General features: G+C 40.9%; 1 protein-coding gene across 6 annotated transcripts in view; it reads left to right on the top strand.

Annotated features, from left to right (window-relative positions):
• The window catches only part of STARD13 (StAR related lipid transfer domain containing 13), a 297,110-nt gene that overhangs the window by 246,097 nt on the left and 29,891 nt on the right, over window positions 1-21,122 (top strand). For all 6 annotated transcript variants that reach the window (XM_052671001.1, XM_052671003.1, XM_052671002.1 and 3 more), the window contains 3 exons: window positions 11,305-11,376; window positions 13,361-13,442; window positions 20,816-20,879. In XM_052671001.1, the coding sequence (XP_052526961.1) occupies window positions 11,305-11,376; window positions 13,361-13,442; window positions 20,816-20,879 (218 nt within the window). The remainder of the gene's footprint in view (window positions 1-11,304; window positions 11,377-13,360; window positions 13,443-20,815; window positions 20,880-21,122) is intronic.

The following is a 21,122-nucleotide window of genomic DNA, read 5'->3' as shown; positions in this document are numbered from 1 at the left end:
TCTTTCTTATTAATACATCAAAGTATTATCTCCAAGGGAGTTAGCTTCATAGTTGTGCTCTGTGTTTAATATAAATTCACAGCATGAAGGCCACCTCAGATGGATAGAGATTCTCTGATGTATATCTGATTGCTTGCATGTAATTTGAACATCTACAGCACATGAAGGGTATAATCAAACCAAAATTAATATGATGATAAGGAATTATGTTTTGTACTACTTATTTGCATAATTCAGGGAGAAAGTCTGCTGTGACTGCATCTATCTTCTGGGTGATTGTTTACGTTTTCACTTGAATTATAACATGAAGCATTCTTCTGCATTCCATAGTGCCTTTCATCTGAGGAGCTCCAATTACTGTTTGGCCAATTAACTTCAGTACCGCACACATGCAAACCATGTTGGGTATTGTGGAGAAACTAGGCAAAGATGTTTAATTCTGAAACTTGACCTCCAGTTTAGGACACTGAGCTTGAAAAACATGGTTTCCAGAGATAATAAATCTCTGTTCTCTATTTGGAGCTACAAGAGCCCGTATGAGCTGAAATGATACTCAGAGCAGCACTGCTTGCTCCTGGGAGCCCTCTGAACATCAAGCCACTCCATAGACCTTGGGCATCCTGCATGCTGTGAGAAATCAAGCTGTCTTCAAACACCCCCTAGCCTTGCAAGAGATGTCGTTTTCCAAAAGCTTGCAAGAATAGGGTAGATTAAAATTGCATGTAGAGGGGTCCATCTGTTGCATCCAAATTCAAACCAGGTCTGAAGGGCAGAGCACCAGAAAAAAACACCTTGTAGATTTATGTGCACTACAGAAACACGCACTGTATATGGAGGAAAGAATTTATTGCTAGCGTAGTTAAAAGTGTTAGCAGTCTAAGCAAAGAGCCCACATGCAAAGAAAATAATTCTGAAAGCTAATAATTCCAAGTATTCAAATATGGCTACTTTCTAATAATGGTACAGCTGGAATTGATACATATGTGCTTTCTGTTAGCTGTACTGCTTTTTTGTGTTATGCTTACCCTTCCTATGAATCTCTGGGTCCTAAAATCAATGGTGCTAGTGTTCCTCATAAAGAAAAGAGCTGCAGAATGGCTTGAAAGTCTTCATCTGAAATTCTTCACTAGGAGGAATATGATGTTGATGGTGGAGATTTTGTCCTCCTCACTAATAGATCAGCTCAGGGCTAGTTTTACACATGTCATGAAGTACTTACGGAACCACAGAATGACTGAGGTGAGAATGGACCTCTGGAGGTCACCGGCCCCAACCCTGCTCCAGCAGTGACACACAGAGCAGAGTGCCCAAGGAAATGTTCTGACTGCTTGGAAGATCTCCAAGGAGAAGATCCCACAGCCTCTGGGCAGCGTGTGCTTCTTCACCAGCACAGCACAGAAGTGCTCCTGGTGTTCAGAGGAAGCCTCTTGGCCTCTGGTCCTGGCATGGCACACCGCTGAGCAGAGCCTGGCTCTGACTTCTTTGCACCCCCATCAGGGATTTATGAACATTGATAAGATCCCTGTGAGCCTCCTCTTCTCCATGCTGAGCAGTCCCGGCTTTCTCAGCTTTCTCTCACAAGAGAGGTGCTCCAGGACCTTGATCATCTTGGTGGTGCTTAACTGAATTCCCTTCAGTATGAATATGTCTCTGTTGCACTGGGGAGCTCAAAAAAGAACTTAGCCAATCCAGATCTGGCCTCATCAGTGCTGAATTGTGAGGAAGGATCACCTCTCAACGTACTGGCACCACTTTGCCATTAACCTTCTTTGTGGCAAGATCTCTCAGCTTGGAAACCCAAAAGCAGAAACTCCCGAGAGTCTGTTTTCAGAATCTGGCCTATAGTGACTCCATGAGTCATTGAAAGTATTAGAATAGATCCCGAAGGATGAGGCTGTTACCCCTTTTGTGCTTATTTGATAATACTCCTTCCGCATTAAAGATACAATATTTTATATTAGAACCCTTTAAAGACTCACGTTTTCCATGAGTTTATCCAAACAGATTTTTCAGTGCATACACAGTATTCATGCACGACTATATTTGAAAGCCTTGTTAATTCTCAAGTCATGCTGCTAAGCCCAGCAGCTTTTGCATGGCTAACTGAATAGGTGGGAGAGGCGGCGTGGTCCTGTAGAACAGGTGGGTAGTGTTCTGTCCTCTGAATCTGCAGAGCCAATACTCATGGGTGCTGTCAAAAGGCAAGAAAAGGAATATAAATCCTACTGAGGAGGGGGGAGGATGTGAAGGGAATCGAACTCTTAATCACTTCTGGCTATTAGCAATATCAGAGTATTTTTCCTAAGACGAAAGGGAGGAGAGCCTGGTGTCCTTGTCAGCTCCCAATATATATATTATTTGAATTTTATCTCGCTCATAAATCCCACTAGTAGTTTCAGCTGGATAAAGTATTCTTGTTTCTTGTCATAAACTGCTGCAGCGTTCCTTTATGTCACTGCCACATTTCATCCTAATGCAGCTGCACTTCACCCACGGATGATGTGATCCCTATATATAACATTCACATCAGTTTTTATAACCATTTAAAGTGCCTCAAGAGGACATGTGGGATGCAGGGTATTGTTTTATTAGTGTCATCACAAATAGCTGTATTGTACAGATCAGTTGTAAGCTAAGAGGAAAAGCGATTTCAAAGGGATATTTGAAGATAGGGAAAGATTTTGGCAGTTAGGAGGAATTTATAATTCTGATTTACAGATTTAAAAGGAATATAGCAAAACAAAAAAAGGAAGCAAACTAACATGGGGCAAGGTTGCATAAAGTGTATGGATATGGAATAGTGGTTAGCAAAAATGTCAGAGTAATGGATGGTGGAGAGTTAATTTTAAGGGACTTTGGAGTGGAAAATAAAGAAAAGGAGAAAGGGAATTTCAACAGTAAATGGAAGTGGTCATGATGATAAGCTGCAATTAAAGATCTGGAGAATATGCTGAAGGAAGGGCTGGATCTTGGTTTTGTCATACAGCTGAACCATCTAATATTGACATGACTTTTCAACATTATTTGGCTCTGTTAAACATCTTTGCTGTGTTTTTAATGTAATGTCTGAGACTTTCAAATGTCTGAGACTTTCAGATAAACTTGGTGTCCGTGTCTCATTGCATTCTCATATTTAAGTGCCTGACTGTGCCAAACATCCATCACCTGTACTTCTGGAGTTACTTAGAAATCTGCAAAAGGGCAGATGACTTTAGGTGAATACTGTTAATATAGACACAGTATTCCCAAACCTGTAAGGTTTTTTGTCTGGTGAACCTGCTATAAATGTCAGGCCTACCAGTTTAACTGGTATCACAATTAATTCAGGAAAGGAATTTGTCATAATCCTTTCATTCAGAGAGGAGTTAAACTGCTAATTCCTGGCTGGAATGACAGACTTTTCTTCTTGGGAAACACAGCCTAGCTGAAGGTGAAAGCGGATGAGGAGGAACCCATCCACCCTGGACTATATGGACTTTAGCATGTAGAGTACAGAAGAGAACAGAAGAATTGTCACAGTTGATCAAAGAAATACTTCATATGATCCCAGGCTATCTCTGAGCATAAGAAATGTCAGTGGCTCAGAAGGAAAAGCTGAGTAAGAGGTTGTCTAACCAGGAAAAAGTAATCTGATAGCATTGTTTTTAATTTGGTTTCGTTTATTAGGTTCAGGAGAATCCTTTTCCAAGTCTGAGGTGGCCGCACTCAGATAAGACTAGAGCTCACTTTTAAGCCCACTCAATCTCCTGATCCCAGTGTCCTTTGACAATGAATTTTATGGTTGCTTAAAAAAAACAACAACTTATCAGTTCACATCGCTGTCTTTCTTTTTCCATTCCTTCAGTTTCATTAATCTTCCTGTCCTTGTGCTACAAAGCATAGTGAATAGAAGCTCTCAATTTCCTATTTTCATATTACCCATGATTTTGTACCCTTTTATCATAACCATTCCTTATTCATCTGCTCTCCAAGGTAAACAGTCTCAATCTTTTCATCTTTCAGTATATGAGATTTTTTTTCATCTCCATAAATAACCATGCTTCCCACTTTCATCCTTTCTAAAAAGTCAGAGTATGAATGGACATCATCTGACTATTATTCACCAAGTGTAAAGAGCTACAGAGAAAGAAACCACTCATGAGCTTGAAAAGATCTTTTTTTTCTATTGACATTTGAATTATTTTCAGCCATAGTAATTTAAAAGGTCCATATTTTATTGTATTATTACTGGTACCACAATACTCTGCAAAAGCTTAATGTCTATTAAAATAATGCTTTGACAGCTTTATTTCTTCCTCGGTTGCAAAACAGAATCTTGCCTCTAATAGTAATTATACAGCATAATATAAAGCAATTCCAATGAAATTCCACTTTTGAAAACGTTATTACCAGGATTTATTGAAGAGCATGCACCATAGTGTAGTAATATAATACAAATTCATTGTATGCTTATGTTTTATTTTATTTGTGATAGATTAGTGCTATAAATGGTAATTTTATGGTTACAGTTGCCTTTGCATTATTATTGGAATCCATCTGGAAAAATCCTACAGAGTGGGAGGAAATGGGGCAAGCCGTAAGAGCTCAACCTGAAAGCCTTCTCTCAGATGGAGGTCTTGGGAAATTATGCTAAAAGCCTAAATAATTTCAGAGACATCAATGTACTTTACATAAAAATTTATGCTGTCCTATAAATAGAACTTACGAATTTTTCCATTTAAATAATTCTGTTGGCTATAATGCAAGATGAAAACATTACAGAAAATTTTGCCTGTTTTTACACTGGCATTTTTTCCTTAGGGAACATGAAAAGATTTATATTTTTCCGTGATGTACGCCAGCCTGCCTACTGTGGTGAAGAAAGAGAATAAGTAGTTAGGGGATTAACCTGCTCTTTGCAAGCTGCAGATGTGAGCCTCTGTTCTGCTGTGACCTTGGAAAGTGTTCTTTACAATTTAGCACCTAAACCCTTCCTTAAGGTTAATTTCTTTACTCCAAAGTGACTCAGCAAATGCCACTCATTGGAAGCCTGTCAGTCTTCAGTGTTATGTAGCAGCTGAGTGACAATGAAGTGATGCATTTAGGTATCTCAGAACTTCAGAAATTTGACATTTGGCCTCCAGGCAAGATTTCTGAAAGTGTTGGTATCTGAGGAGTAACACAGACTTATTTTAACGGGTGGTTAAAGGAATCACACACTTACTTCCCATGAACCCAATCTCTGTCCTGCTCATGTACTTTTGAAGTGCTCTAAATCATCATCTGGAAAATAAAAATAACAGCAATATGGATCTGGATCTTAAAGAATATGAGATGGAAGAGCAAGGGAGCAGTGGGAACCGCTGAAGTATCCCCACCTTGGGCTGCAGAAAGGATCTGAAACACACTGGATCTGCTCTCACACAGCCCCAGCCTTCCTATCAGATCCCGTCTGCCCCCATGAGTTCATGCAGGTGACATGGCTTTTGTGTGGCATGGCATGTGTACAGGGCAAAAGGGATGCATTGAGCTCAGCTAGGCAGGGCTGGACTCACCCACACAGAGCCTCGAGCACGCCTCAGGTGTGAGATAGGATTAATGTTTTGTCCCTCAGTACTGTCTGCTTCGCCTTTCTCACAGCTGTGCTGGGGCTACTGAAAGTAAAGGAAGTTCTTAGGCCCAAGGCTGAGCTGAGCCTCCCAACTGACCCTAAAATGTTAGGTAGACATTGTCCCAACAGCTTTCTTCATCTTGAAGGAGTGGATAAAACAAGGATTTGGATCCTTTGTTAGTATGAAGCATAGCATCAAGCTGCAAATACTGTAAACTGTAACCTAACTGCTGTTCTGTTTCCAAACAATGCTTGCAGAACGGAGACCCATTCTACCTAACAGACCAGCTCCTGGCTTCCAGTGAAGCCACTAATGTGACTGTGCAAGAAAAAAGATTCCTTTCCAACAACTTGATCCATCATTTACACTAACACTCCCAGATCTTTTATCTGAAACCTAGTAAATTAGATTTAAGTGGTTAGCAAGATGGGGGGAATAAAGAAGAGAAGAAATAGTGATTTGTTACAGGCAGTCGAATAATAAATGTTATCACGTATAAAGTTGACATAAACAAAGTAGATTAGGCAATTCTGTACCTTTTTTTATTCTTGTTGCTATTTCTTCTTCTGGATTGTGCAAAGGGATATCTGCATTTTCACTTAAAATTACAGAAGGAAAAAAAAAAAAAAAAAAAAAAGAGAGAAACACCAAAGCAGAATAGAGAGAAACCAGGAGGAGTGTGGCCAAAAGGCTGAAATAAGATGAAGTTGCTGATATCTGGATGGGAGAAGAAAAAGAACTGTAATAACTGATACAGACAATACTAAGGTCCCAAGCTAGAAACAAATTTACTTCCATGCTTTTCTCTTGACAGTGATTTTAACTTAACAGTTTTTAGGTAGTTCTTTCTTTCACGTGAGGAATGGCTGTCGCAGTGGTTTGGTTTTCTTTGATTAATGAAGATGCAGTTAACATGTATTAACTCGAGACACTTGGAGGCACTGGGTCAGCTTGCTAATCCTACAGCATTCCCAGATTTTGGCGTTAGACTTCTGCCAGCTTAGAGGGTTAAAAGATCTCCATTGGATTGGCCAAGAGTTGATATGTCATAGAGTGAAGTAGGAGAAGGAGGCAGCAGGGTGGGGGCAGGCTGGTTCCTGTTGGGAATCTCTGACTGCTGGAGTATTCTGGTATCAGGCACCACTCAAGCAGTTCTCTAAGAGTTTGTAACAATATTGGGTGAGAGAAAGACTGCAATCCACCATTCCATTTCAATTCCAGAATAGGCAGAGCATTCACAGGTTGTGTGGGCAATGAGTGCAAACCTAGCACCAAACATGGACTTGAAGTCATATCCCAGCTGTGCTCTTGCCATCTGTCAGGATTTTTGGGTGAACCTCGCTTTCCTTATTTCACTTTGCTTACATCTTAAATAATTGGAAAGAACTGATGTGAGATTTGCACTTCAGTCTCTGCTGTGCCATGTGTGCTTTGGGTTATTGTATCAGTGTCTCTGATACGCATTTAATTTTATACACAGTGGGACACCTCCAGGAAGATTAAGAACTAATCCTGAAGGAATAAAAAACCACATAAAACCCAATGGCATGTCTGATTGAGGAGGAGGTTTTAAGCCACTGATTGCATATGTGCACTGAAAGATTTGGGTAAAGAAGGAGGCAGCTTCTGAGGTGCCCCTGGTGCAAGATATGAGGAAGGTCAGCAGTGACGTGTGAAGGGGACTTTGCATGAGCCACCTGTTATGTGCTGGTGGATCAGAGGAACTGGAGGCCATCATCAGCCTGATCTCTGTGGGTGCTTTAGGAGGAGGTTTAGTGGTGAATTTGGTAATGTTAGATTATGGCTGCTCTTGGTGATCTTAAGGGTCTTTGGCAACCTAAATGATTCTATAATTCTATTGTTACGTCTCCCCAAAAACGTGGCTGAAGAACTTTTGACGAAGTGAATATCAGCTGTAACTTGCTACAAAAGAGCAATGGAAAGAGTAACTTGTTTATTGCCAAGCTTCAACTAAAAGCAAAAAAAAAAACACCCTGAGAACTCTAGCTATGTAAAATATACTGATGCATGTCAGTATTTGCAGGTGAGTTATTGCCTTGCCTCACTAGTGAATGTCATTAGCTGCTACCCAAGCAAGTAGAAAATTATCCATGACTGTTTTTCAGGCAGTAGAACAGTACAGTAGTGCATAAGCAAAAACCCACCATTGCATCAGCTGGGCATGCAGCCTTTTGGTCATAGAACCCACAATTTCACTTTCCCAAATTCCCAGCAGAAGCCAGGAGATGAAGTCCCTGAGGCTGGGTTTGTAAGCTTCTGTGGCATTCAGCACAAGTCTGGGAGCCATGTCCTTGCTCAAATCACTCTTCTCAGTGTGACAGCCCTTCTTTGTGCAGCTGACGACCTGTGAACACATGTAGTTTTCCAGGTGCTTGCAGGATTGCACCAAAGCAGCACAGCTGCCACAGGCTGGCTTTGACAGCTGCTTTAGCCTGAACGTGGGAGCAGAACCACACCAATGCTGCCAAAAATATTTGTGCAACCCTCCATTGACATCTTCAGTGAGGTCTTTGTGGTGCTCTGCTCATCTCTTCCCGAATAAGCCTTGGCTGATGATTAACTAGCAAGCAGCAAAAAGCAAATACAGAATATTAAATTGAGCATCTCAAATTGTATTTTAAGCATTAAAATATCCAGTAATGAAAAAATACGTATTGCATACTGAACCATTACTTGGATTACATGCCCGAGGTGAGATAACAGAAATCAACTTTCATCTCTGCTGAAGGGCAAATGCTAGTGCCTTTTCACTCAGATTTGAATAGCAGCCAAGTGGGGAATGACTGAAACAAGTAGCTTTAACAAGGAGAAATTATCCAATGTAAGCAAAGCCATCCTTTCGGCTGGGCCAGCAGCACATTGCACTTCTCCCTGTCTGCTCTCCTCTGAGTAAGACCTAGAAGCAAAAGAGTGAGGGGAACTGGGCAGTGATACATGTCTGAGGCAGTGTGCTGAAAGCTACTTTTGCAAATCTTGTTCAAATCTGCATCTGTTTGTTTGAGATGATCGTTCTGAAAATCAAAATTACTCCCAGTAGACACCTTCATGGAAGGGACAGTCGAAGATTTGAAGTGAATCTGTCAATCAGTTTGAGTTTGGGGGGGTCACAGTATGTTACAAAGAGCCTGTAAAAGCAGTGCTCTTAAACAACAGTAGCCTCAAACAAATGCTGAATGGGTGAGATTGTTGCCTACAGTTATCCACTCACTGCAACTGGAGATTTTTCAATCTCACTTGAGCTGCAAGAGGATTTCTCAGCAAGCTCCTCTGAGAGCCAACTGCAAAAAAACATTGAAATGTGATAAGCATATAAGAGCATTAAATGGTAGCATTCTCTATCACCCACAGTCTCTGTTAGTTGTGCTTCTAGATGAAGCTAGAGTGTACGTACAGCTGTTATGAGTTGTAAAATACATTTTGAAATGGGATTGATTCATCCATGTTTCATGAGATTGAATTAAGCAAAAGTATAAAGCCTTGTCTTTTCTCCAAGCATTTAATAAAAATATTCAGCCTCACTGGAACGTAATAGAGATGTGCTTTCAGCACACAGATGTGCAGTAGTGAGAGCCACGTTTTATGTAAGCTGCTCATTCTTTTGTGTAGTGTTAAGAACTGAATGTACTTTCATGCTTCGTTTTTTGGCCTTGACATGAGCTAATGTCAAAGCAAATGAAGACCTGGTGGCAAATCCTATTCAGCAGTGCTAATGATTGTGGCCATTGCAGAGCTGTTCCTGGCTGTCTAATCATCTTTGGGAAATTGGGCTTTTGATAAGTAGACCTTCTATCCTGAATTTTTATTTCTTCAGCAAAATTCACTGGTGTGATTCAGTGTATGAAGGATCAGAAAAAGGTGTGTGGGTCACATACTGCAGAGTGTATTCAAAGCTGGTTTTATGGTGAGCTTCAGTAGGTAAAGTCATTAGGAGGATTTGAACAGAACTGCATAGGGAAAAATTTGTGTCAGCATCTCCTATCTATAAAAGTGCATTTTAGTACAAAACAGATTTATGACTGGGATATTTTTGCATGCAAGGCAGAACATGCAAAAGAGCAACTGCGCCTGATTTTATTTTTCTAGTTCTATTGCTTGTTTTATATTTAGGGTTTCATATTATGACTGCATAGATTTCACAGCTCCAAATGTGCCAAAACTCTTGTCTGATTAATTCAGATTGAATAATAAGCAAAATAATGTCTACTTTCTTCAACACCTGAGCACTCATTCCATTCCTTAGCAGAAATACATCTAGTTTTTTGCAAAAATAAGAGGTGCAGGTATGTTTTGACTTCCATTTTGTAAAGCAGAACCAGTTACATGGTAATTACTGGTCTAGATCTGAGTGGCAAGGATGTGTTACACAGATTTCACTGGCAATCCATGTGGATCTGGGTGTTCCTCTGTTTTTAGTTCTTGGTAAAAATTGAGTGACCCATTTATATAATATAAATGGGTTATCACAGAGGTCGAGAAATATCCATGTCTTGAGCATAGTTTTCTTCCATTCCACCATACTCAGCTATCCCTGCTGTCAGCCCCAGCCTGAGGGACAGATACCTTGTCCAACTTGTCATTCCTCTTCCAAGAAGCTGGTTTACGTCATAGAATCGTAGAATCGTAGAATCATTAAGGTTGGAAAAGACCTGTAAGATCAAGTCCAACCATCAGCCCATCCTTACCATGCTCACTAAACCATGTCCCTCTGTGCCACATCTACACATTTCTTGGACGCCTCCAGGAACAGTGACTCCACCACTTCCCTGGCTGCCTGTTCCAATGCTTACCAATGAAAGCTGTTTGAAAGTGGAAAGCTAGTCCAGAGCAAGCTGTGCCTGTGCTTCAGGGAGAAAATAAGACAAATTGATTCATCTCCACACTGCTTAGTGCTAGCCTTCTCGAGAGAAGAATTGTCTTGAAGAGAGATAACTGAAGCAGTCCCAAATAGGCTTGGAAGTGGACTCAAATGAAAGAAGAGTAAGTGCTCTGGGTGCAGTGCTGGAAGCTGCTGCCTGTCATAGTCTTTATTTCATCTGGCTGCACAGGCATACCTGCAGCTAGCAGTTTATCCTTCCTGTGTTAACAGCCACAAGAGGAAAGCAGTGTAAGTGATCTATCCCACCTATTGTAGACAGCACTTCAAAGTGAAATAAATCACCCTTCCGAAGTAACTGTCTATTGACTGTGGAGGGATTCAGTGTAATTGAGTTCAGATGGCTACAGCTAGGCAGGTGGATCCCACCTGTAGCATAAGACCTGTCCAAAGCTTTTCCTGGCTTCTTTGTGAGAAGTGTCAGAGGAGGGGAAAACCTCCTCTGACAGGAGCATGTTCCCTGTCATTTCATTTCCACCTGGCTTCATCTTCACCTTTCCCCAGCAGTTTGTCCATAGGGGAGGATAGGACCCAGGGCCACAGGCCTGGCAAGCAGCTCTCCTTCCCTATGGAGGTGATTAAAACATAACTGTCCATGTTTCATGCACCAAGCAGCTGTGCAAACCGTGGAGACCTGTGGAGGCAGGTGAATTTCTTTGATGGGTTCTATTTTCTGATGTCATGAAAAAATACGTCTGAGTAATAACAATTATTTTAAGCAGGGAGCATCTATTACCAAATCTCATTGCTATTTCCTTGTAATTAGAGAACTTCTAATGCAGAATAACAAAGTGTGAACTCTTTTCTCTTTCTCCTCAGAAATCGAAGCAAAGGAAGCGTGTGACTGGTTACGTGCAGCTGGATTCCCCCAGTATGCTCAGTTCTATGAGAGTAAGTAAGTTTTGCTCCTGTTTGTGCAGAACTGAAAGCTCAATGGGTGCTTTCCAAGAGAGCTTGCAGTCAGCCAGCTCTGCGTTTGAGTGAGTTATTGGTATGGCTGGCTGCTTCACAAAGCCTCATCTGCTGGAGTTGTATGAATGCCTAAAGAAAAGTAAGATTCCTGCCCTCAAGGCCATCAAAAAAAAAAAGAGGGGGGGATACAGCTTGTGTAAACCTTGAAGGTTAACAGAAAAAAACAAAAGGTACAAAAAATCCAAATACATACGCCTCTTATTTTTCTTTAATTATTATTCAAGACTTTTTAAACCTTCAGAAATAAGATTACAAATAGTGAATGTTTTTGAAGATTTCAATCTTACTGAAAAAAAAAAGATTGAAAACTCTGCAGAGTTACCAGCAGTGAACTACTTGAGCTGTGTTCAAATTTCACCTCACTGTAAAGCAACAAGAAGACATACAGCAGGGCTAACCCAGTGCAAATGGCTGCATCCCCTCCTGAGTGCTTCTGCGGTGGGTGGATGACACAGTTGTGATCAGGATGTGTCACCACAGGACAGGGCGAGTGTTTATACTGTTGCTGCACTCAGGAGCGGTTTTGGGAGTGGGAATGTTTCTTTTCTGCTCTCCGTAGCTCAACGCTGACAGGGAAATTGCAGCTGATCCTCATTTTTTCCAAACTGCCTATTCTGCTCTTGCCAGAGACCAGGAGCCAGCTCAGGCCCACTCAGGCCTATTAGCCAAAGTGCAGCTTTGCCAAGCCCTGCTGGACACTGTCCAGGGTCAGCTTGGGTCTGGAGGCAGCACAGCTCCTTGCACAGAGCCAAGGAACCTCGTGGGTCAGAGCCAGCTCTGCAGGGCTGGAAGTGGTGGGGAGCACGGTGCCGAGGGCACCTCTGTGGCTCCTAACAGCCCGCTGGGGGCCTCGCAGGTGCACTGCACAGAGATGGTCAGACAGCTCAGGGGCTCTCTTAAATCCATCAAGGAAGTAGGACTAATAAACCTGTCACACAGAGGTGACATAGAAGTCCATCTACCTCGATCCCTCTGCCCAGCAGTACCTTTTGTTACAATCAGAGTACCTCACTTCCCCTCTCCCCCAGAGAAAGGAGAGTCCAGTGCCTGCTGAGTTCACAGGGATGTTCCATCCAAAATGCAACCCATGCTGGGCTCCCACAGTCCCTCTGAAAACCAGTATGCACTCTAGACAGGCGGCCTCTCTGAAAACAAGGTCATTTTTCCAGGCAACTATTATATAAATGTTAAGCACTAGTGTCTGAAAATGCTGGCTGCAATCCCTGTGTCTCAGCTTCCCGCTGCGGTGCCTAAACATGGCAGGGCGATCTGGAGTGCAGCCATTGTGCTGGAGCCCATCCCACTGTTGTGGAGCCCACTAATGTATTGCAGCCATGTCACTTTTCATTACAAATGTCAGCTTCCAGAACACTAGTCTGTTTTTTTGGCTGGTATTGGGGGTTATAATTCAGTTCAGTTTTTCATCTCTGTTATGTGAGTAGCCCTTAGTATGAAATTGTTGTTGTTGGGAGTTGTATTAAAAACAAAAAGCTCAAAATGTTCCTGTTTCATGGGAAAAGTCTATCCAGCAATTCATTAAGTTGCTCTGATGGGGACGGAGAACCTTATTGCTCATGTTGGATAATGAAAGCATGTTGGTAGTTTTCTGATCTCATTTGTTTGTGGTAGGCACCAGCTAACAATTTAATATCTTATTAAAGCCAAAGTGAAATAATGTTACTGTCTCTGTGCACAGGATTCTCAGCAATGCATTTAAGAGAAAAAAATAATAAATTAACTGAAAGGGTCACTGATACTTCCCAGCTGGAAGGGAACCAGAGCTGAGTGAAGTCAGTCTTACTGTATTTCAGCAAGCAAGTACACGCAAAGCATTTTTGTTGTAGACAATTTATTTTAATTTAAATAGCAAGCAGTCATCTTAATATTGTGTCTCCTTTTATAGACTCCCAGTTTCCAATTGACATTGCTGCAGTAAAGAAAGATCATGATTTTCTTGACAAGGACCTTGTAGAACCACTTTGCAGGTAAATAACACCTAAAATTTCTTTTATGTTAATTTAAAAACGTGAGCTGGTTTGTTGTTTTTAGCACAGTAGCCTGGCACAAGAGTCAGAGTCACAGAATTATTAAGGTTGGAGAAGACACAAGATTTGAGAAGGACCCAAATCCAGTGGATTTGAAACCCCTTCATTTTTAACAAAGAACCAGCAGTAATATGAGGAAATTCCGAGTAAGTAAAGGAGTCATGTGTGAGTTGCACATGAACAACTCTGTGTCCAAGCACATCTGAAAAGATAGAATCTCATTGCACAGAATTCTGCAAGTACTTTCTCTGGCAGAAGTCATGACTTTCATGTTGTTGTGATTCCCTTGGTACTCTCCATTTGGCATCACCAACAGAATTAGAACCAGAACCCCAGCACTGTAGCGATTCATTGGTCTGCCCTTCCCAGAGGCTTGTGTTTGCTCTTTTTCTAGCTTTTTGTACTCTGCCTGTGATGAATATACTGTATTGCTTTGCGCCAGTACTGCCCCCCAGGACTTAAGAAGCAACAATTCTGTGGTAGTTCTGCAAAATCTCATTACGGAGACAATGTTTCCTCCTTCTTTCTCCTGTTCTCTTCTCAGGCTAGTTTCTTTTCCTCTCCACTTCAGTAAGGACAAAGGAGCATCTGGCCCCTAAGCAAACAGGCTTTATTGCATGTTATGAAAACTTGCACAACTCTAGCATCAAAATATTGAGCAAAACTCTATTTGCTCTTCTGCAATTGTGGATAAAGTCATCAGAGAGTACACATACAGTGTTCCATGGCACACTGCTCTGTGCTTGCAGGCTTTAATGAGGATGTGACAGAGGAGTTCAGAAAGGATTTCCTTCAATGATAGGAAATAGGGCTGGAAGACAGTTAATCTAGCCCCTCTTTCCAGGCCAGGAGATGCTGTCCTTCCTGGAGGATTTATGATATTCTTGTGCATACCTGTCAGAACGCTTTCCCAGAACTCCCTTGCTGCAAATTACTTCCCAATTTGTGTTTTACAGATATGGGGAACAGAATATTTGTTTTATCTCTGTAGTAACCTCAATGTTTAAGAAATCTGCAGGAAAAAAAAAATCTGTATCCTTCAGTAATTGCTCTTAGGAATGCCTGTAGCCTTGATTAATTGCTGTTCTGTATGACCTAATGGGAAGGATTTCTATACCCGTGCCTAAGAAACTTTCTTCCCACACATGCACACATCCCACTGCTTTAATCTGGAACCCCATTGCTGTAGTCCAAGAATTGAGAAGTGGTAAGAGGTTGAAGTTTCTTCCACCTATTCTTTCCCACAAAATTGAAGCACCATCCAAAGTTGCAAGTATGATCTCAGTCCCTGTCCCATTGTCATGAGAGCAAACAGTGAGTGGCTTGTCATAGCTTTAGGACTCTCACCAGCCACTCTTTTCTGAAGTACTTAGCAATAGTGGCACTTCAGTTATGATCAAAAGCATCCAAGACCTATTCAACTAAGTGGTAACAGCTCACCTTTTGCTCTTTCAGACTGTAGACTCACATATACACCTAAATGATTACCCTAGATTTACATTTACAATGATTTCTTTTTGAGTAGAACACAAGCTAGAAATTGATGTTTGTTCTTTTTTCTCTCTTTTATTGAAATACAAGACTTTTAAAAATATACTAGAGATGTACTACTAAAGACAGTATATATTTGTATATATATTTATATTTGCCTAAACTAAGTGATATTGCTAAGATCTGCAGTAAGTAAGTCTTTCCAAGTCTTCTGAAATTATTTTTTTGAAAAATAAAGGTCTTAGTGACTATCTACTAACTTCTGTAATAATTTTATTCAGAAGATAACATTCTTTGGATTTAATTTTTGTTGAGTGTTTTTAAACAGTTTGTAGTTTAGAAGGAAATGATACTATGTATATGAGCCAGGTATAAAGAAAAGCATTATATACAGCATGTATAGATGGGAGAGTCATGTTTTCAGTTTGCAGACTTTTAATTTGCAGTAATTCAGCAGCACTAAACCTTTAGCTGAGAGTGACCGACCCATAAAAAGCAGTTGTGCCAAATGTCAAGTTTCTGGTTCACCAGAAAGAGTAAACAATGTCAGCCTCTCCCCCTGCTACAAGCTGTGTTACTGTATTAGTAACCAAACCAACATCTTCCAAGTTTTCCAGCACACCATAACTCCTCACAGCTCAGCTGACCACAGTGGTCAGTGTTCTACCCTTGCTTTGTTCTGTGGTGACATTAGCACAAGGTGAATGCCAATATATCCATCATTCAAGAGCAGTGGACTGTGACATGCTTTTCTGAAACAGAAAGCTAAGAAAAGGTTGGTTGTTATTTCTGTGGATACAGATTACCAGGTTGGGTGCCAAACTTCTATTCTTCTTACACCCAAAACTCCCACTGCCTTCAAAGCAGTGCATGGCCAAGCCTTTGCATTGGCTAATAGTGCATTCAGGGCATGCTAGTAAACAAAGAAGGGTACTCGTTTTTATTGAGAGGATAATTTTAAACACTGAATTTTGCTGTTCTTCTGGATTGAAATCAAGTTCTTCACCTCATTATAATCAGTTTTCTATGACATTCAATATACAAGACAGTAAGAGGCACAAATACCGAGAAATATTTTTTACAGCAGCTGGTAGTACTTTAGTCAGAAAGCCTGTAACTCCCTGCTGCAAAAGATTTCTGTGACCTTTTTGAGATATTCTAACACTCCTGCTGTTTACAATATCATTTGAAAATTTGGCAGAGCAAAGCCCAAATTGGAGGCTTTTGGGTTAGAGGCATATCTTTTTTGCTATCAAGAGATTCCATTCAGATTTTATTGAGTAACGAACAATAGAAAATTGCCATGCAATCTGCAGGCAAGCGCTGTCAACCCGCCAAAATAATAATTGGGCATGAAAATTTTGTAGCTGGATCTTTGTCATTTCCAAAATAGCAGCAACAAACTCTGCTCTGGGAACTTTTTTGGCCACTGTGATAAGAGGGTGAGAAGGAAAAGCCAAACCATGTTGTACGTTTTGCATTCAGGTAAATACAGTGACTGGGAATATAAAGAACAAGTATGAAATACAGGTTTGATATGAGGGCCCTAAATAAGGCTGTTTAAATTTGAACTGTGCCAAACAGCCAGCAGCCTCCTTTTCCATAGTCCATGTCTCTTTGATTGTTAGCAATCCAGAAGTCACTGTATATGGGATAGCATACTATTAGAATTTGAAATGGTGATGTATAGTTAGCAGTTAAAATTGAGTTAAAATTGCTGTGAGTCCTGTTAGGAAGTAAGCCAGGCTCTCCAGATACACCATGGAAAGTCCTGCTTTAATTTTAGTAGAATTTCCTAAATTCCGTCATACCAGAAGAGGCAAGCTAAGGGGCATTTGTATGCAGCACCTAAACATGGCTAGGAATAATAATAAAACAAAGAAACAGTGTAGGATTATTTCCCTCAGAGAGGAGTTTATAGAACTATAAAATGTGTTTGCTTGGTCATGATCGATAACAAAGGACATTTGCAGAGGTAGGAGATGCTGCAGCCAAGTTTGCTGTCCATACCAGCCCTCCCCACCCCACTGGATTTGGTACCCTGTGCTGCCTTCCTCACCAGCATGTCGCACGCAGCTGCTGAACAGGAATTCATGGAGCTCCAAATTGCTTCAAAACTGACTTTCTATTATCTAGATGGCTTTTCAAGCAGGGCAACACTTTACCCATGAGGTTTTCCAGATAATCTTTGCTACAAGATTGTATTTATTTGTAAGCGCTGCTTAGTGCTGTAGTATGCAAAATGCAGACATTTTCTTCAGCTGATCAACTTCCATCAGGTGGGTTAAGAAGTACAGCACTGGGAGTGGGATTCAGAGCCTTAAATACCTGTGTCTACTCCACTTCAAATCTGCCAAGATAACTTAGACTTCTCCATGGACTGGCTTGACCAAGAGCACCTGCAGCACCTGAAGGCCAGGCTTGATAATTCTGGGGATCTAAAATAGCATTAGACTGTTGTTTGGGCACCTGAATAATTCCTTGTATGTTCAAGCATTGTATCAAGGAACACTTTTCAATGTAGGGATGATGTTTCACCGTAGTGTTCACCTGTGGTAACCTGAAGAAGAAATAATATTAGTGGGAAAGTACTTACTATAGTGAATGTTTTCCAAGCTTTTTTTTTGAACGCTGAAGAGCTCTCCAAACAAGTATTCAAATGCATCCTATTTGATTTGTTTTCTGTAGAGTCACCTCTCCTGTGTTTATTTAATGTGATATTTATGCCTTTTCTCAGTCCAGATTTTGTGTTTTGTTAGCAGGCATCCTTTTCCCATCTAGTGCCTCTCTCGCTTCAGCTGGGACATTAATAGCAGCCCTTTTTAGCTAGAGACTTTTATTTTTTTGTTTTTAGAAAGATTTGTTGAGGACTTGGCTGACAATCATCTAACAACTTTAAGCAGATCAGAAAAGCTTTCTACCACAGCTGGCACGTAACAGCGCATAAGAAGTTGGAACAGACTCGCTTTGATTGGAGTTGTTAGTAACAGGCAAGCTAACAAATCTGATCATTAGTTTTCTAATTTCACTGGCAAATCTTTCCATGGTATTGGAGGAGCCCCAGGCAGCATGCCATTGTTTTGTAGATGTGTAAATTTAAAACCTAACATCGAGCCCTTGGCTCCCATTAAGAAGTAGTTTTAGTTTTGATGGAGTGAGCTCCTTGTAAAAAAGCCAGATTCAAAAATGGCCAGGACAGTGCTGTAGCTTTCTAAGAGTCCAGTTTGAGCAATAGTACTGGCTTGGATAGAGCTGACCTGTCAATGCTCTGCTGAGACTAATGCAGTTAATAGGAAGGCAGTTGCTTTGGATGGTTTTGTTTTTTCAACCATGAGCTTTCTGCTCCTTATGTGCTTAAGAAGAAACCCTTTCGTACAGAAATACCCCAACCCTTTCTGCGAAGTGTTAAGCTGCTGGCCGTCACTTTCTTCTCACTTTGCTCCTAAAATGCATTGCGTGCTCTGGTGGTTTTAGATGGAAACAGCATCATACTGAGTGAAAGAAGTGTTGGCTCCCACATGTGAAGTGTTTTCTTCTGCGTCTTCCAGAGAAGTGGTGAATGCCTCATCCCTGGATTCATTCAAGGTCAGGCTGGACTGCTCTGAGCAACCTGATGTAGTTGTGGGTGACCTGTTCATTGCAGGGAAGTTGGACCACATGGCCTTTAAGGGTCACTTCCAACTCAAATGAGTCTGTGACAGAAACACTATGATAGGATTTCCCAGTTTGTGGTCTGGCTGCACTCTGGCTGATGCTCAGTCAGACGAGGTCCAGCAGACCCTGGTCTTCATCCCCAGTCTGTCTGACAGAGGAAAGAAACCCAACCCATAAGACCTAGGTGGAATCTCAGGACATTGCCAGGTCTCTCTCGCACTGACAGGAAACACAGACTGAGGGCATTGCAGTGTTCAAGTGAATCCAGGTGCCGCTGTAGAGATTTGTAGTGGTGCTTTTTGCAGTCCAGATGGGCTTATCCCATGTAAAGTCACTGCAGCAATTTGATTCAGATGTGTGGCCAGGTTTGGTGTCCAGGCAGCACATCAAACTTTTCTCTTCCAGCACAGAGCAGTTAATGCAGAGGCATGGGGACTGAGGTCTGAGCTTCTGGTTTACCTCACAGAGGAAGCTGGCTCCACAAATAGAATGTAGGATTGGAGTCCTTTGAATGTGTGTCTGTGTCTGTGTGTATTTGGAGTTGATATCAATACACAAATTTATCAAAACAAGCACAGAACATTGCTCAGCTGGAGCCAGAGAAAATGCAACTTTCTGTTGTGAAATTCCATGTTTGGGCAAAAGATGAGTTTTGCAATTACAGATGTAACCCCTGAGGAGGAGTGTCTGTGGGCAAAAGGCTGAAGATAGTGTTACAAAGCCACAAAGCCTGCGATTTATTACAAGAACATGACTACCATGCATGTGGGGCATGCTTGTGCATTCATTATACTCGCATTAATGTGATGAGCATAGGGCTTTTCTGATATGGCGTCAGGGTTTTATTGGCCTGAGGAGGAGCATTTTATCTACAGATGAGCAGGTGGTACTTTGCAAGGGAATTTTTTTCTGGAACGTCTGCATTTGTTTAGCCAGTTCTTTACGAGCAGTGGCATTTTGAAAGGGTTTTTAATATTACAGTGCCAGGGAAGAGGATGCTAATGCCATAATGCTTTAGTGCTGAATGAGAGATTGTATCACTGATGTGATTTTTTTTTTCACATGTCCATGTAACTTATCACACATATTTCAAATGCTATCAGTTCTGGAGATTTGCAGCCTCTTCCTGGGCTGCAGAAACAAGGGGCAGCTGTTGCTGCAAAGAGTTAGGAGATAGCAGCAGCCCACTGAAGTGTTTTGAGGGCACATGCCTCTCTCACTCTGCTCATATTTCAGCCCTAAATGAGGAAAATGTTTACAATTTTATCTATTTAACTCTGAGCACTCTGAGCCTCTGTTTTAAAAAGTAGATGATTTCATGAATTGGGACTTTTGAGTCTAAATAAAAATGAAATTATGCTTATCATAGTAGGTTCACTACTGAAAGAGTATGTTTTCTGGTGCTCTGTCTCTGCACATGAACACACACTAACACGTATTCACTTCCCATCGTTATTAGATTGTCATTTCAACCCATTATTTTCCTGGAATAGCCATGGATTTAAAAAGCAGAAGTCTTGCATAGATTCTGGTAACATCGTTACAAACCAATCATGGTCAGAAATAACAAGAAATGCTTAAAGACATTAAATCTGTTTCCTTTAATGTGTGCTAACCTTTCTCTAAGACCCGTATGTTTAAGGAAGGGACTATCAGCTGCAAAAGAAATATTTAATTGCTAAAAGTTCTTTGTGTCTTTTTAAAAGCTGTACTAACTACAAAAGTGAGGAACTGAATCCGAAACTGACTTTTTGTTTTGTCTTTCACAAGTGCTTTGAAATCTCCAAATCTCTGAATATTTACATATGTAATTGTTTTAGACCAGGTATGTTATGTTCCTACAGAAAGCAATTTACCTTCCTATCTTCTTGTCATTTTGCCACACATTAGAGGTGTTTTATTCATGCCAGTTTCCTTTGTCAAGTGCTTAAGTGTCTATGAATTAAAAAGCAATATAGGAAAACTGACTATCAAGGAATGTAAAGCTAAGACGCCCTTTCAACGCAGTGGTTTCATAGCTTGGAATAATATGAACAGTATCGTTTTCTGAAGCCTGTTGTATGCAGTTAGCACTTTACAGGCAGATAAGAGAAAAGCTTTTGAACTTATGAAAAGTCATGCCCTTTAGTCTGAGGCAGCTAATCTCTTGAATTTGCTTTCCTCTGTAGACGACTGAACACACTGAACAAGTGCGCCTCAATGAAACTCGATGTGAACTTCCAAAGAAAAAAGGTAAGGCAACTTCACAAAACGTACTGGCTTTGCCTGGGCTTTCATGATAACAGCTCCCAAATTAGGTTTTTTGGTAAGCTCTTAAAAGTTAAGCGTATTTAACTCTGAACATGTGAGTCAGAAATATCTGAGTAGAACAGTTTGCTGAATCTTGAAAATACAAACAAAAAATGAAAAACTGAGATGAATACAGTGGGAACAATACCACGTTGTGTTAGAAGGGCACATGCAATACTTAAAACT

Source organism: Tympanuchus pallidicinctus, unplaced genomic scaffold, assembly GCF_026119805.1.
Source record: "Tympanuchus pallidicinctus isolate F22 unplaced genomic scaffold, pur_lepc_1.0 scaffold11, whole genome shotgun sequence".
Taxonomy (NCBI): Eukaryota; Metazoa; Chordata; class Aves; order Galliformes; family Phasianidae; genus Tympanuchus; species Tympanuchus pallidicinctus.
This window is presented reverse-complemented; position numbering and strand designations above follow the sequence as displayed.